The sequence below is a fragment of the Hirundo rustica genome, chromosome 2, assembly GCF_015227805.2.
Source record: "Hirundo rustica isolate bHirRus1 chromosome 2, bHirRus1.pri.v3, whole genome shotgun sequence".
In the NCBI taxonomy this organism is placed as follows: domain Eukaryota; kingdom Metazoa; phylum Chordata; class Aves; order Passeriformes; family Hirundinidae; genus Hirundo; species Hirundo rustica.
Genome location: NC_053451.1, coordinates 115,475,831 through 115,492,936, shown reverse-complemented (window position 1 = coordinate 115,492,936; position 17,106 = coordinate 115,475,831). Strand labels below are relative to the sequence as shown.

General features: G+C 41.9%; 1 protein-coding gene across 6 annotated transcripts in view; it reads right to left on the bottom strand.

The window, feature by feature from the left end:
- The window catches only part of DSCAM (DS cell adhesion molecule), a 447,196-nt gene that overhangs the window by 173,206 nt on the left and 256,884 nt on the right, over positions 1-17,106 (bottom strand). For all 6 annotated transcript variants that reach the window (XM_040055422.1, XM_040055421.2, XM_040055424.1 and 3 more), the window contains exons 5-8: positions 11,059-11,337; positions 6,293-6,568; positions 3,656-3,952; positions 2,548-2,823 (exon numbers count right to left, since the gene is read on the bottom strand). In XM_040055422.1, coding sequence (XP_039911356.1) covers positions 2,548-2,823; positions 3,656-3,952; positions 6,293-6,568; positions 11,059-11,337 — 1,128 coding nt within the window. The remainder of the gene's footprint in view (positions 1-2,547; positions 2,824-3,655; positions 3,953-6,292; positions 6,569-11,058; positions 11,338-17,106) is intronic.

Genomic DNA, 17,106 nt, shown 5'->3' with positions numbered 1-17,106 from the left:
AAACAGAACTCTCAGGAGCAACTTTATTTCAATGGGAGCAGAGCTTTGAACATATAAATGCTACATAATGGCAGGTGAACTGGAAAAATTAAGCTGTAAGCTTCTGAAATTGAATATGAAAAAAATGTGTGGATATTTTTGAGTTCAGTCTGTGCCTTATTACCATTTTTCTTGGTGACCCAGGTGGCTTTTGAAAATGAACACATTGTTTCTGAAGCATTCTGATACCACAGAGATGATGAACTCATGAGGAAATTAATAATTATGTCCTCAAAACAGAACATGGAGAGGAAGAAAACCCACTAAGTAACAGCTCATTAAGTGTCACCTATTATGAATCACCCTTTAGGTGACTGGCTTGAGGTCACCCACAAAGCTTGTAGCACAACTGAGAGCAAAGCAAAAGACTCGTTGTAATGAAGATGGACAATAATTCTCCCACAGCTTCTCTGGGGAAAAAAAAAAAAAAAAATATATATATATATATATATATATATATATATATGCACTGATGGTAGGAGAAGCTAAACTGTAAATAAGGATATTTGAGCATTGATTTTAACTTTCCTTACAATGTCATATTTCAGGGTACTTTTAACCTCCAGTATGCAAGCTGGGTCATGTTTTGTATTTTTTTGGTATCAAATATTAGTGCTTAAAAACTCATCCCATTAACTTTGGAATCTATAAAATGGAAAGGCAACACACACACACACACACACACACATACACATTAATAATATTTTAAAGCACCAGGCCACTTTTGACTCCCCACTAATATGTTAGATAAAATCCATTGTGGCACTGCTGACCTCAAGCTACAACAGCAGAACATTGAGAACTGTTCAGGTCTGACCCAAAAACCTCACCTGTGACATTTTGGGTTTTGTAGATGAGGCCAGGCTATTAACCCTATTTTCAAATTACAGTATCTTTTCAAGGCTCAGAGCAACCTGGTTTTGTGGGAGGTAGAAGCCCATCAAGGAAGTAAAATCATTGACAAAAATTACAGCTCAATCCAAATTGCTAGAGCTGACAATCTGCTTTCTGAGGGAGGAATTGTCAAGTTGGAAACTGTAACCTAATGGAAGAAAAAGCTGTATTTCACCTGAGATACCAGTTAGTGTGCTCAGTGACTGGTATTGTTTTGATCTCGATGCCTGTGACTGCTGGAATTGTTTTGTCTGGCTACATTCATTTTGACAGTAATTTGAAAAATTATATCATTTATGAGGCGGCTTTTCCCCACCAGAATTTCCATGGTGGCCTCTCAGTGCAGCAGCAACACAGTGACTGATTCGTCATTCAGTTCCTAAACTCCATCAACAGATTTGTGATATCATTGTAATGTCAAGCAAAGCACAACACCCATGAAAGCAAAAGGTGACATTGGCTTTTCATGCCACAGCTTGTGACCAGTGCCCCTGATGGTCTCAGGTGTGTGAGATGTCATGCCTTTCACAGTCCAAATTGCTCTTGGCTTAAAGCTAATCCCCTAAATTCTTGGGGAAAAAAAATAGCAATTGCATCACTCCAAACAGCTAAGGGCAAAACTAACAGAGCAGAAGGAAGTTAAGAGATCTGTAACAAAGTAATTTTACTTAACTGTTCTCTGCATCTTATCTCAGAATTGATACAAGATTCAGCCTCCCTTCCTTCCTCTCTTCTGCCTCAAAAAAAAAAAAAAAAAAAAAAAAAAAAAAAAAAAAAAAAAAAAAAAAACCAAAAGAAAAAAAAACCAGGAAAAGTTTCTAATAACTTTAGGAACAGTGAAATTATACCCCAATTCTTCCTACATGCTCACCTGAAGTGCAGTATTTAGTGGCCCTATTGCTCAAAACTAGGTGCTACTGCAATCAGGTTTTCTCTCTTTTGTATCCTCATGAATAGTTCTGAACATTGCCAATGTCAGAACAGTCAGGACACAATGGTAAAAAATTCCTATTCTCAATCTCTTTCTGAAGTCTTTCAGGGCCATCTGAACATCCTTGTTTTGGACAATTTGAATAGATTTGAGGCATCCTTTTAGAATTTCAAGTCACATTTATTTACAGTGTTATCTTTCTAAGCATGAAGAGCACTCAGATAATCACTTAATAAGAGGAAAGCAAGGTTAATGCTTTTAGTTCCTGTCTCCGCTTAGTGACAAAAATACAGACATTAAAATTCTCATCTCATGTTCTAAAAGCCAGAAAGTCGCTGGCTAATGAAAATTGGAACTTTGTTGTCCAGTAGAGAAACAGTCACCAGTGAAACGCGTGTGAAAAGTGCTCATAGCAAACTTGAGCTGCAAGGGCCCCACTCAGAGACAACAACAACAACAACAACAACAAGGCAATACTTTGCCAGCTGAGCCAGGGAGGGTAGAAGTCAGGAGAGAACAAGACACAACGGCTGATTAGCTCTGTGTCATCATTAAAAACAAACACAAATCTGGATTAACCTCCTCAAACCGCTCATTACCCAACTGCCAGCGCAATCCTACGCGCGCAACCCCTCAAGCGACCCCGCAATTAGCCGGGCTCTGCTTTTCCCAGCTGCCCTCACCTTTCACTGTCACGTGCACGCTCTGGCTGGTGGACAGCTGGGGCTGGACCAGGACGTTGCAGGTGTACTCTCCCTCGTCCACCTCCTTCTGCACGTCCGAGAGCTTCAGCGTGCCGTTGTTCTCGAACGCCACTTGGCGATGGTTGAAGGGCAGCAGGTTGGAATTCTTGTACCACTTGATGGAGTAGTAGGGGTACCCGATGACCCTGCAGTGGATGTACGTGTCCCTCCCGGCGATGGCCGTGATGTTCTTCATCGGCCGAATGCTCGCCGGCCCTGCCGAGGGCGAAGAAAGGAACTCTTGAAGACAATTCAAGGGCACATTAGCTCAAGGGAATGTGTGTGATTGTTTCTGGATATACAGATGTTAACGGACGCGGCTCACACCGCGCTTCTTAGCATTTGACAGTTTTTTTCCTTTTAAGAGCTACTTAAGCAGTTTCCCTAATCTTTGTATGCTCTAGTTTTTTCCTCACCCTGCAGCATCCATACTGATGATGTGGGGGTATACATTTGTGTTATCCAACACTTGCCTGATAAAATCTTTGCTGTGTTACAAATTAAAAGGCTGAGTGTGATTTAATTAATGTGAAATACTAACACTGATATGGAGCTAGAATCCTGCTACACATGAGAACACTGAAACAGTTAGCTTTTTTATTTCCTGTGTATATAAAGTGTATATATATATACCCATGAGGATGGGTATTATGACACGTAGAACCAGAAATTCAAGCTAAAGTTCTGTAAACATGAATAATTACAATGGATGTTGGACAAGTAAAGGAGGAGAGGAAAAGAAAAATGAAACATGCACAGCAGGACTAAAGCAAAGAGACTATGAACTAGTAGAGATGAATACAGGAAAAAATAGACTAGAGGACACAAGCCAAAGGGTTCTTCCAACATTTAACCATACCACACACTTTCTAGATGGGGCTGGAGAGGCAGGGTGGGAAAAGAGAGCGGGGGAGAAAAGGAGAGGGGAAAAGAAAGAAAAACAGTAAGTTGGTTTTCGGCATTCCAAAATCTCAACACATGCAACAATCTTCTTCTCCACTACAATGAGTTATGTGTGTTTTTTTTGAGGAGCTGATTTGACAAGCACCTCTTACGTTTATTCGAGCCTGGTACAGGACGACTCCCGCAGAGTTGTTGGCAGTGCAGCGATAAACGCCCCCGTCCCGGACCTGAGTGTTGGAGATGTTCAGGTAACTGACCACGTTGCCCTCGGAAGTGATGATCTGGCTGATCCGGTGGCTGCCGTCCTTCACGATGGGATCCTCGTCCAGTGTCCAGGTGATCGTGGGCAGGGGAGTCCCCTTCACGTTGCACATCAGGGACACTGGCTCTCCTGGGCTCACCACTTTCTCGCTGAAGGCAGAGATGATTTTGGGAGTTCCGTCTGCCAAGGGAGAGAAAAGAGGAAAACTGCTTACGTGGTGTAAAGCTTGTCCTCTCTATCCTGGAGCGTATCCCATGAGCCAAGATCTTTTTTAGAAGCAACATAAGCAATTGTTTTCCAGGATGTAGCCCTAATTATTGAGAGAGAGAAAGAAATTCTGCCAGTAGAGGGCTTAAATGACCCTTTGCTTATGGCAAGTTTCTTCTATATCTTCTGACAAACCTGGTAGTGGCTCTGCTGTAGGAAAAACACTTGAATAGGATCAGGCATCCCTAAAAACTGCTGTGTTCCAGCAGAAAACTTTTAAAATCATATGCAGTTCATTATAAAAGACACAGCAAAAACTCAACACATTTGGAGATTCTCTTCTCTTGGTGGATTTTAGCTCCTTGGGAAGTTAAGGATGAATATGTTGCCAAGAGCCAGGCAAAACTTGCATAGGCTGATTTCACACAGCAGTTTTGTCTTGGCACAATATGCCCCATTTATGAAAGTATTAAATTAAGGTTTTCTGAATACAGATTGCCAGTAACAGCAGTGATGTCAATTTATTTCTGTGGTCATTTTGTGCTACACATAAATATTTCTCTGAATGAGAGCATTCAAAGACTTTATTTTGTGAACTCTCTCCCAAAATACTCAGCCTGTACCAGCAAAATGAATAAAGAAAATGGGTGTGCACAGAAACTCTGTAAACAGGGAGCAGGATTAAATACCTACCTCTCTAGAGAGTTCAGTGGGGTAACATTTAGGAGCGCTGACACCCTGGTATTAGTTAGAAAGTCTTTTCTGTGGTCATGCAATGTGTGTTTGTTTCCCTTTGAAAGTGTTACTTTAAAAAGAGGGCTGCAAAATTCCCTTGCTTGCCACATGGTGAAAAGATAAGCACTGGCATTCTCAGAACGTTGAAAGGCCTCAGCATCCCTGGAAGAACATTTGATTTTATCTGATTTCATTTTTTTTTTTTCCTGCCCCCTCTCTCTTTCATTTCTGTCCCATTGGTTATGTGACAGTTTCTAATTTATTTATTTTCATTCCTTACTCTCTTCCTTTCCTTTGTGGTGTATTTTCTGTCACCCCTCAAAAAACAGAACAGCAGCAACACAAAAAGAAAGCATTTTATCCTGAAAGGGAGCTGACACAGGACCAATAAATCTGTGAGTGTGCACACTATGTACCTCTCTTCCTCCTCCTTTTTTTTTTCCTTCCCTTTTTTTAATTCAAGTGACAGGCTTTTCTTTGAGATGAAAGTAGACATTATTTTCCCAGTGAGACCTGAGTGTCTTTGAAATCTTCCCTGCTGTTTTTCTCTGATAACCTGCACTCTCCCAACACCATGATAGATTATCAATATGCTCTTTCGGCTTTCCTAGTCACAGGAGATGGTTGCCGAGGTAACTTGGTCCAGGCAGGTAATCTCTTCTTCTTCTACAGAGACTCTAAAAATAGTGTCCATGCCATGCCTACACCACAGCCTCATTAGCAAGATGCCTCTGTGCAAATTGATGACTTTTCCCACTTGATTATCATGTAGAACATTGTATCAGTTATTTAAGATGATCTCCAAGCTGTCAGCCAATACACCTAACCAGAAAATCAATGTTTGAATTTTTAACGGAGACCTGCTTGGGAAGGAATTTTTTTTTTTTTTTTTTTTTTTTTTCCAAATTGATTTTTCCATTCTCTTAAGAGCAGAGCACAATAAACCCCAGACATTTCATGAGTACCAACTTTTTTGTAAACTCTGATGCCAAAATGACTTTTGCTTTTATATATTCCTCATATGTATTCATAACTCTGTAGACTATTATTGTATAGTTACACAGTTCCTAGCTAATTCCAGTACTTTTTCTACCCTGATAGACAGAAAGACAAAACACATCCCAAAAGGCCCCAATCCTATCTTGCTTTACCCTGGGAACCAAGGATGACCCACCCTCCCAAGACACTTTCTCATAAACCAAGTACAGCTAGTAGCAGTAAAGGGTGCCTCCAGAAGAGGTGGAACCAAGGGGGAGAATTACCTCATTACTTGAGGCAACTCCTCAAGTAATGAGGTAATTTGAATTCTCCTAAACTGGGAATTCCTGTCAATTATGCTGATTTTCTAAACTTACAAACTGTATATGCCCTGTGTGGGGTGCGTATTTTTCCATATCTGCCCCTGGAAGCCTCCAGATAAAGACCAGCTTTGCTATGACCTCCTATACCAACATTGTCTCAAAAGCGCGTTGTTTTATTTCTAGATCTTTCAGCCATCACCACTCTAAAAACAACAGCGCCAAAGACAGCTTGTGCATCATTTTGGGAACCAGAACTGCCAGACAGGTGGAGACCGACCTTCCAGCACCACCTGGACATAGTCTTGAGCTGACATCTTGTCCTTGCGCACAAAGCACTGGTAGGCGCCGCCGTCGCTCTTGGCCATGCCGTCCATGATCAGGTTCTCGCGGTTGACACCGGTGATGCGCACGTTGTTGCCAGGGTTGATGATTTCCCCGTTGCGGTACCAGGAGAGCTCCTGGTCCTCGGTTCCCGTCACACTGCAGGACAAGGACACTTGGCTACCAACGCTGCTTTTGACTTTGCGCGGGCTGATGGTGGCTTTTAGCGGCTCTGGAGGTTGGAGTGGAAATAAGGGAGAGAGAAAGGGAAATTGAGCATGTTAAGTATAAATGTGCCTTTGTGTGCAAGTAACAAATCAGCTCTCAGTTAAGGAGAACAATAAAAATCACAGCAATACCTTTCTTAAGAAAAAAACCAAAAACACCAAAACAAGTAATGGATGACTCTATTACTCTAAAAAAACATTTTTGCCACCAACACCCACGACAAAAAAAAGAAAAAATAGATCTAAATAGATCTATAGGGGTAACCTATTCAACACATGATCCCACACCCAGGTGAACAGTAGGATCAGACTGACAAGTAACTCCATTACTGCTGAGGGATTTAACATGGCACTACACAAGTTTGGGAGGGCATGATGTTATTTCACATTAGTTCAGTGTGGATATTTGAATCTTGTTCATTAAGTGCGTTCCTGAAACTCATTTTCTGGTTTCACTTCTGGCAAAAGGAACCAAATTTACACCTTCCCAAACCACTCCCTAATGTGAACAAGTGCAATAAATGCCAATTACAAGATTAACTTTCGAGAGTGGAAGATGTTAACGCAGGTACAGACATGAATATCCATCTCATATGGCCACATGGAAGTGTTTTAGTGTGTGGGTTCACCAGATTTTCTGCTTTGATATGGGAGGACTACAATATTTTCAAGTCAGCCTTAAGAAACTGGGGGACAGGAGAATGCAAGTTTTACATTGCAAAAAAAAGAGGATGAACAGTACTGAAGAAAAGTCATAAATGTAAGTGCAAGGAAAACAATTTTTATCCTGCTGCCTAGGTATTATCAGCACTGCAAAACACAGATTTCATCTCATGCCTTGTATAAATGTTTGACTTCCTTTTAAAGATAAGGGATTACTGTCACCACTGATACTCTGACACAAAATGCAGAGCATCCTATTTTTTCTTTTAGTAGCTTGCATACAAACATACACACACACTTGAAAAAGAAAAGCAACTTGTTCACGTTATTAAATATTTTATAACATAAAAGTTGGAATAAATCTATAGTGGTTAATCAGTAACAGAGGCCTGGAAAGAAACACACAGTGGCCTCAGACATTCTGGATTACAGACAGAAGTCCAAAGCAATAATTGATCTGTGCTCAGATGCATGTTAAAAGTCACTGAGAATCTCTGTCTCCTATAAAAAGACTACAAAAGCTGAAAACTGGCGACAATCCATTTAGTAAAATAGTCACACTCAAGCGCATCACCAATATCCCAGAGCCATGATGATGCAAGTTAGCCACATCCTCCATTGCAGAGGAGAGTAAAATTTCTTTGCCCAGCTTTTACTTCCTGCCAGCTTGATCCGGAGAACCTTCACTGGCTGTCTGAGTGCAGAGTCATTAGGAAAAACACATCACCAGGCACTGGGGATGCTTTGGGTATCATCAGCGGTACAATTACATCACGTCTCTGTGAGTTTTGACTTTGCACCATACAAGACAGATGGAATTCAACTCATTTTTGTGAGTATTTTGATGCATTTTGTGAATACGTTTAGAACCAAAGCTCCTTGGTTACAATTCATGAATGGCAGATTTTTCACCTAAGTTTTATTTTGCCCAAAAACATTATGTGCAATTATTTGTGAGGATATTTTTATGGCCTGAACTGCTTACAAACTTCTCCCTTTTCAGTTTGCTAGTCACGCTGTCTAGGTGGAAATGTTAGTTCACAGCCCATTATTTCTATTCCACAAAATAATTTGGGGGTTTTTTTCAACAGTAGTAGCATAACACTTTTCCAGTGTGTTGCTTCTGAAGTAATAATTATCTTTGTAGAATTTGTGAAACCTTCAGAATATTCACACATGAATACTCAACTGAGGGGAAGTATGAGTATTCAATATTACTGAGCACCATGAGTCATGGCAATGAGAGTTTGGCAGCTTTATTTATGAGAACATTTGCAATTTCTTTTCCAGCACCCAATTCATGCTTCTAAATTACATATCCTCCATGTGATAAATTATACAGCTACACTGGAAATTGCATCCATTTGCACTTCTGATCGCTCAATTGGCCAACTAACTTATCTCCACAAAGCCGGCTTTGTGTCGTTCCACAACTTTGAGGACTTTAATAGTTGCTAAGATAAATTAAGGAAACAGAAGATATGACAAGGTAAAGCGACAAATTGATACTGATGCCTAAACAGTTTTGCTTTTATGATTTTTTTAGACATTCGTAGCTCTGAAGGATATTATTATAGAGTTATGTAGCTCCTAGTATTTTTACCACCTTTTCTCTCAAATTTTAGAACAATTAGCTAACCTAATACATTCCTGAAATACTGTTTAGTCTTATTTTCAAGTAGAAGACCTACAAGAAGAACATTTTGGTTTATGACCAGAATCTCAGAAGACATATCAAGAAATGGGGCAAAGAAGCCCTGAACCAACTCCAAAAATTACATAACCAACTGCTCTTTTAATTGGACAATATTTGTTAAGAAGACGAAGTTGTTAAACTTATAAAATTGTAGAGATCTGGCACTGGGTGTGCCCATGACCGTTGGGACTCCTGGAAGATTCCAGTCAAGGTCTGCTTTTTATTTTACTATTTCAAGGCTGTTGCAAGGGTTTTTCTCTTTCGATATCAGGCAACAACACCAACAGTCAACTGTGACACAACCTTTCACCCCCTGCTACAGCAAAAGGCTTACCTACTTCCCTAAATCTAAACTAGGTCTGTCTTGTGATGAATTATCTCGGCTGAAAACACCCTTAGGCAGCAATAAACATCCCGTCTTGAATGCATGGGAAAGGATAAGCAGAAATAAGTGACTGACTGACAGATACTTTTGCCATTATAAAAGACCACTATGATTTTCATAAAATCAGAAATCTCTTATATGCTCCCTGAGCATGTGGAGTTCTCCTTGAAACTGAGACATTGGTACTGAGATACTTCGCTGGGAATGAGAGAAATTAGGAGACTTCTGCACATCACTACCATTCACTGGCAACTGGCATTGGCTCCTAAACTATTTCTTTGCTAGCTGTAACAAAGGTACCTTTACTATCATGCACCATGGTTTTATCTACTAGTAGTTCTTTTTGTGTTATCCTGTGTAGTAAGTCTGTTTAAGTCTTCCATCTGTTTTCCTTGTGCAATTCCTGTTGTAGTGGACCTGTGTGGTCATTCAGAAGGACTTGTGAGTGAGAGTGGGTTTGGGGGTGCTGGCTGTGGCAGGATGTGTCCTCTCCCTCTCTAACACAGATGGCTGTTACATATGAAAGAGATAACCCCGGTGGGTGAGAGGCCCAAAGGGGTCATCTCTGGTGCCAAAAGGGCTCAGTCCCCAGCTAAGAATCAACATCTTAGTCTGGAGAGCAGATGTGGGAAACGATAAACGAAAAATAAATATTCCCGACTGAGAAACACTGTTTTACAAAGACTCTAAAAGACACATGAATTATCATGGAGTCAGAAGCCTCCTACACACCCGCACCCTGAAATTGTTCGGGACTTCTCGCTGGAGTTTGGACTCAGATTCTGCAGCTGGGAATTGAGGGAAAGGATTTCGACTTGTGCTCCATCACAAATTGGTTGGTAAGAAAGATTGCACCCTAAGTTAAATAATTTCTTTGCTTGCTGTAAAATTAATGGTAAATTTAGCCTCACGCTGTATTTATTTACTAGTAGTCTCTTTTGTCCTTATTCCTGTGTAGTATATAGACTGTTTTAAGTCATATGTCTATTAGTTTTATCTCTATTAAATAAATATTTCATTCTATAACAGACCAAATCACCCATTATTAAAGGACTTGTGAATGAGAGTGAGTTTTGGGGTGCTGGCCACCTCAATACAGATACAGCCTGCTGCCAGAGGCCTGGGCAGAAGGCAGGGACTTATCTAAACCCCCACATCTATTCATAACACTGGTCGCCTTGATGCCTTGGTTTTTAACTTTCATGTTTTTCAGATTCTGTGCTGCCTAGGGGTGTAGTTCTGAGCCTCATATTCAGTGTCACTTAGCTCTCTTCACAGAGTAGGGAGACAAAACAAATCCTTTTCCTGCTGGTGACCAAGGACAACGGTTACAAGTTTTCAGGCCCAAAAGCATAAACTTAGTGGTGGACTGAAGAGAGAAAACAAGAAGGTTGAGACTTCACAGCCCAAAGCTGTAACTGGACAATTAAACCCCAGTATGCAAATGGACCAAAACTTAGAAAACTGTGAGACATCGTGACCAGTTGTTCATTTTGTGACCATTTCGTGGCCATTTCAGGTCCACATTGGGTGTAGCCCTGGCCAGGCTCTTGTCCTGCCCAAGGAGTACCCTTAAAGGCCTTTCAATAAATATCTACTTTACTCTCCAGCTCTGTCCAGTCTCTGTTCCAGGTCAGCCTTCCCAAGGCATCAGCCTCAACAAAAGCTGCTGCCCACTGCCAGAAATCTCTCAAAGGCAGGGGCTTGTCCAATCTCTCCCCTCTCACCGGTAACACCAACCCGCGACCTACGTTTGACGTAGAGGCGCCCGATCATCTCGGCGGTGCCGTAGTTGTTCCACACCTCGCAGACGTAGCTGCCCGAGTCCGAGGGCCGCGTGTTCTCGATGAGCAGCCCCGTCACCGTCTGCCGGAAGCGGCTGTCGGGCTCCCAGGGCACATTGTCCTTCAGCCAGCGGTACTTTGGTGCCGGGTGCCCTGATGCTTTGCAAGGCAGCTCCACTCGCTGTCCTGCCATGGCTTTGCGGTGGTCAAACCCATCTAGGATAGATGGAGCTGAATTCGCTGGGTCTGAAACAGGGAGTGCAGAGGAAGCTCTTTTCAACAAGACTGTTAAAATGAACTCACTAAGCAATATTGTGGTGGCGCGTTTTTGTTAAGTTGTTGTGAAATTATTTTCCCAATGGATCATCCTTGTTTCTCCCTGATACGTTTAATATCATCCAGGTTATCTCCTTCCTCGCTCAGTTGTTCATCACTCCCTAGACCTGCCTTTTACCCCATCTACATAAATGTCAGTCCTCCCTAATCCCTGCCTGTGGTTCTAGAAAGTTCTGTCAGTCCTTGCTGTCCCAACACCCTACCTAAACTACTCCTGGGAATTCTCCTATTCCACAAAGCCCCATTGGTCCATGTGACCTTTTCCACTCCCATTGTCTTTCCTACTGGTTGTCACATTGTGAGCCCCTCCTTAATCTCCTCCCTGCTGTATCCCTGATCTGATTGGCTGAAGAATTTTACCCTCCCCCTGTACCTCCCCCGTTTAAACGATTGTGCACAATGCTGATTTTTGGCTTTTTGTCTCTGCCCCCCTTGAGGAATAAACTCCTTTGAGAAGCATATAAAAGGCTCCTCCCTGTTCTTTGCCCTGATCCCTGACCCTGTACCACTGGCTGCTGTTGAGAGCAGCAGCAGCCCTGCTCTGCACCGCCACTCAGGTCAAAGCCGGATCCGGGGGCGGCCACTCCTGCCATGGACTGGGGAGTAAGGGCTAGCTCAGGGGATTTTTCTAGCAACCACATCACAATATGTCTGTGGGAAATGGATTTGCAGAGAATCCTCAGAGCCTGACAGAAGGCTCACATGGTATGCGTCTGTATGCAGGCTTTGAGATAAAAAGTACTGACTTAGAAATGTTATGGAATAGGACAGATGTTGTTGAGAGAGAAATGGAACTAGAAACAAGTTTCAAGTGATGGCCTTGCAAACAGGACCAAATACTTTGGAGAAGTAGAACTGTGAAGGGTGCGTTGTAGTAGGACCCACAAGGGGTAATTTTAGATGATTGGGTTTAAGGCATTAACACCATTGTGTGGTAAAAGCTGTTAGGCCAAAAAATGCTTATAATGCATTGTAATCAGGAAATAGTTTGGCTTCTGATTGTGATAGCGTGAATTGTAGCATCTGTGCTGTCTCACCTTCCACATGAGACTGAAAATGGAATTAAAGTTTTTAAAATGCCTGGTATAATCTGACATATGTCAATATATTTTTCTCCTGCATTTTCTGACTTGCCAGCTCAGGGTTTTGGGAACTACAATTTGCTTCTCTGACTCAGCCACCAGTCTGAGTCATGGTGGCTGGGATCCAGCAGTGCATGTTGCTGAAGCAACTCATGGCTCCTTGGAAATCCTCTCACTGGATTTTTTCCAGGTGGCAAATGTTTTGCTGGTCATCCTTCATGTTCTCTGTGAGAGGCACGGAGAACCAGAAATGTGTTGCCTTAGCAATTATTGCCACTTCTCGACTAGATTGAAGCCAACACATTGTCCCTTCTTCTCGGTGGTCTGAAGGCTTTGAATTAAAGGAGCAATTTATTCCCTTGTCAGGAGACAAATGGGCAAAGGCACAGGGATTTCTATCTGCAGTCAAACTGACAGACAAGCCTTTTCTTCTTCTGTGGGAAAAGAACTTAACGTGACAAGACCAACTTACAGCTTAATAGTGCATCTTTCTGTGCTCAATTTGCTGACAACTGCAGCCCTCACTTGTGCAGCACCTGGCATGGATTTATGTATCTCACAGATGTCTGGCAGGATTGCCTTCACCGGAGGTGCATGTACCCATCAGAAATAGTGCTGGGTTGGTAATTTCAAGGTGGAAGATTTTGGAGACACAGGTTGGTTTAAAGTTTTGTGCAGCCCATTCTGGAGCTATTGCAACAGAAATACTGAACAAATATTTGTCAAAGTATTTTCTCAACACACGCACACACTTTGCTAAGATTTCGGTCTCACAAGGAAACTCCACATGCTGACCAGCTCCTACCGGACACACTGACCTCTTTTTGAGTATATCTAATCACAACTGACTGGATGTGGGTGTGATTGCCACAGTTCTGGCATTTTCAAAAGGCATTTTAACTTAACAAACTCAGGTGCTGCTCACAGGGCACTTTCCTGTGAGGAAGCTGGAGAGATTAAAGGAGCAGTTCATGGTGAATTCAAGCTATTCCAAAAGTAATCAGTACCTGAGATAGCTGGTTTAAAATGAGCTTAGATATATCTTTATGAGTTGCTGCCAAACCTGGGAGGGCACCCAGGAGATCAAATATCTTAAGGCTATTCAAGTTAAACTATCAATCCAGAAACCAAAACTGTAATATTAAAAAATTGGAGTGTTTTTTTTCTTTTTTTTTTTTTTTTTTTTTTTTTTTTTTTTTTGAGGGGGGGGGACTATATCCAGAAAAAAAAAAAAATTCTAAGTGCAGCAAAAGGTGACAGCAGAGGTTTTTCTGCTTTCTAGGTGCCAGGAAAACACAGAGACACTGAGGGCACAGCCACATTCAGCTTGCTGAGTGTCTCATTAGGAAGGCATCAGCAGTGGTTAAATGAGTGGTTTTGGATGAATCAGTGGCCTCAAGGTCCATATTTGGCACCGAGATGGGACAAATTTCTGAGCTTGCCATGCTGTTTGTGTCTGGCTCAGTGAAAGCACAATCTGCCAGGATGCTGTTGGGAAGGCCAATGTCAATTTGACTAATTGATCAGCCAGCTCCTCTCTCACCATTTGGGTCATCAGGCATTCCCTGTTACCAGGCACAGATTCTTTTGTGGGGAATTAACTGAGAGTAAAACCACAAGCAGGCAAGAACTTATAGCTCCTGGCTCTTAACAAGGCTACATCTATGTGAAATCAATTTCTTCAGCTGCAAGTAGTAATTTAAATATTTAAATAATAAGAAAGCATAACTGTCTGTTAGGGGTATTGTCTGTGCATTCCTACTCAGGGAGCACAGCAGACCCTGGATTCCCTATCCCGGGGTCACTTCCCTTTTTTCCTTCTCAACTTGTGCCTTGTCAACAGCAGCACAGCCTGGAGTCCCAGTTGCAGGGTAGCTAAACTCAGATTTGCCTACTTAATGAAGAAAATTTCACCCTGTAAAACCTGTCATAGAGCAGGTTTTACAAATATCCTCAGAGATAACCAAGATATGATTCTTGTGGTGTGTTTTCTTCCACTGTGTACTTATATATTTCAATGCACAGTAAAAACATTTCTTTGGGTTGTTCCTGGAACAGATCATTACAGTTCATATATTCCAGCTAAGGGAAAAAAAAAACCTAAAAACCAACCAGTCAAAAACCAAACAAAGCACAAGATAAATCCCAAGGTTCATTTGCAATCACCTGCAATGAGGCAAAAAATAACAAAGTATCATAACCCAGTTCCAACATGTGTTTAGCCTCTTTTGAATTATTATTTTACTGTGCTTTAACAGTTGACTGCAAATGACTTCCAGCAAGGACAATTGTGAAAAACTGAGGCAAAATACTATTTTAAAATATTCTACTTTGAACCTTCTTTGAAGGACAGAAGAAGAAAATTTTTGTGCTTTAAAAATCGTAAAGATGAGTGTGGAGGTTGAAAAGCAGTAATGATTTTGGGACATGGGATTCATGGCAGAACAAAATTATTGTTGGAAAAAGACACTGTAATAGTGAAGAGCAAATATGGATGGAAAAGGCAGGAGAAAATGTAGGCCTCATGCAAGTAGACTTTTCAGAACTATGTTCATGGATTCTCTGAGCTCATTTCTTAAAGGAGTCACTCTTTAAAAAAATAAGTTCCAGTAAGGAAAAGGAAAACCTATTAGAGAAATACTAAGGGACAAACTCTACCCCTGGTTGCTGCACTTGCTCAGTAGATTAGCAGGACTGGAAATCAGAGCCTGCTCTAGCCCTGATCAAGAATAATTAACTCAGTTGAATTAAAAAAGTCAGTTATTGCACACAGGTAAAATTTGTTATTTCAGTTTGGTCTGTGGAGGAGAACAGAAAAGGAACTCCAGACAGAGAACATCCTTTAGGACGTTTGTCCTAAATTTCAAGCAAGGCAGAGCTTTCATTTTCCCCCTTTTGTTCAGTGAGGTAACCAGAATTTTTCCTGTGGTAACCAAGATACAAGCCTGATTTATTTATGTCCACACTGGCTCAGCCTTAACGTGATTTCACACGGAAGCAGACCATATTATGGAGCCAGCTGGAAGGGGAGAATCCTGCCTGCTCTCCTAAGTCCACAGCAGGCAGGTTATGGTGTAGCAGAACTTCTTCATCTGGATGGGAGAAGCAGAGGCAAGAGTTCTACCCACAAGGAACAGCTATCAACAGGAGAAACTCCTGGAACTGACTGGTAAGTGATTCTAACCTGAACAATCCCACTATTTTTATTATTATTTTTTTTTAATCATTACTTTATTTAAATACTGGCCTGTGCATTCAGAGGGCTCCAAAATACTTGAAAAATGTCCATTCTGGGGGAGGGCAAGAAGCATGTTAATAATGGAACACCTTGTGCTCACCTCTGTCTCCCTTAGGGCTCTCAAACAGAGGGGGTGGAGAGTTGAGACCTGACCACCAGAGTTTTATTCTCACAGGACCAAAAGAGGAGAGGAAAGGGTCAAAAGGTTTGAATTGACTTAATTTAAGTCAGATCTTAAAACTGACTGTCAGATTGGGAAACCCTGACTCACCTCTAAGGAAACTTAGCTACAGGGAAAATGAGAAAAAGAAATGTGGGGCTTTCAGTGGGATGATGGGGGATGACTTATGTAGGGTAAGGATATGGGGAGAAAGAGAAAGTCTGGGATACAGCCTCAGTGAGCTCTGTGGATGTAGGAAAAGCACTCTGGATTTGCTCACATGCAAACAAAGGGAGCAGTTATGGACAAAAAGCAAATGAGGGACAGGAAAGGGAGGTGGAGAAGTGCTGATCCTACACAGAAATGTTTGAGAGCATGTTCCAGACCTAGGCTTGGGATCAGCTCCTCCTTCACCTCACCTACAACTGGCACTGCATCTCACTGAGAAAAAAAAAAAGGGAAAAATGTGTATTGGAGCAGCACTGTATTGAGAGCCCTGAGTGTGTGGTGACTGTGAGGAACCCAACTGTTCACCACACACAGAGCAATCAGCAGTTAATTTAAAACTACAAGGAAAAGTTAAAATAGCCCATCCACCTCCTGATTTTCCCACCTGCTGCACAAATTGCCCTGGGACTCAGCCCTGAGCATGGAGAGCTGCCATCCAATCCTGTCTACCTGCAGCACCCATGGGTGCCCTGGTCACCTTCTCCTTCTGGCTGGAGATCCCTCTTGGAGGCAGAACAGGCTGTTTTCCCCAGGGTAGGATTGGGATGGAGGAAAAGGAAGGCTGAAATGCACCTCAGCTAACCTGAGAGTCCTGAGGTGGAAATATCTATAGCTGAGAGCGATGTCCTGAACTGCTGAGCTCAACAGAGAGGAACAGGCACCATGGGACAGTTCAGATCACCCCAAAGCAGGACAGGTACACTGCTCCTAAAAGTGTTCCTCTTCTTTGGTTACACTGGGAACCACAGGTGATTAAATTTCCCTTGCCCAAGTCTACAGTCCCTGTATAAAGTACTCTAAACCTGCTAAAAAAATGACTGTGCTGAATGCAGGTGCACCCCACAGGCCTTCAGGAAATAGCAACGAAGATGTGAAAAACAGATTAAAAAAACCCCCAAACAATTAAGGCTTTTAAAATGGCCCATCTTATTTTGCAGCAGCTCCCCGCTTCCATTTGATAGAAACCACAC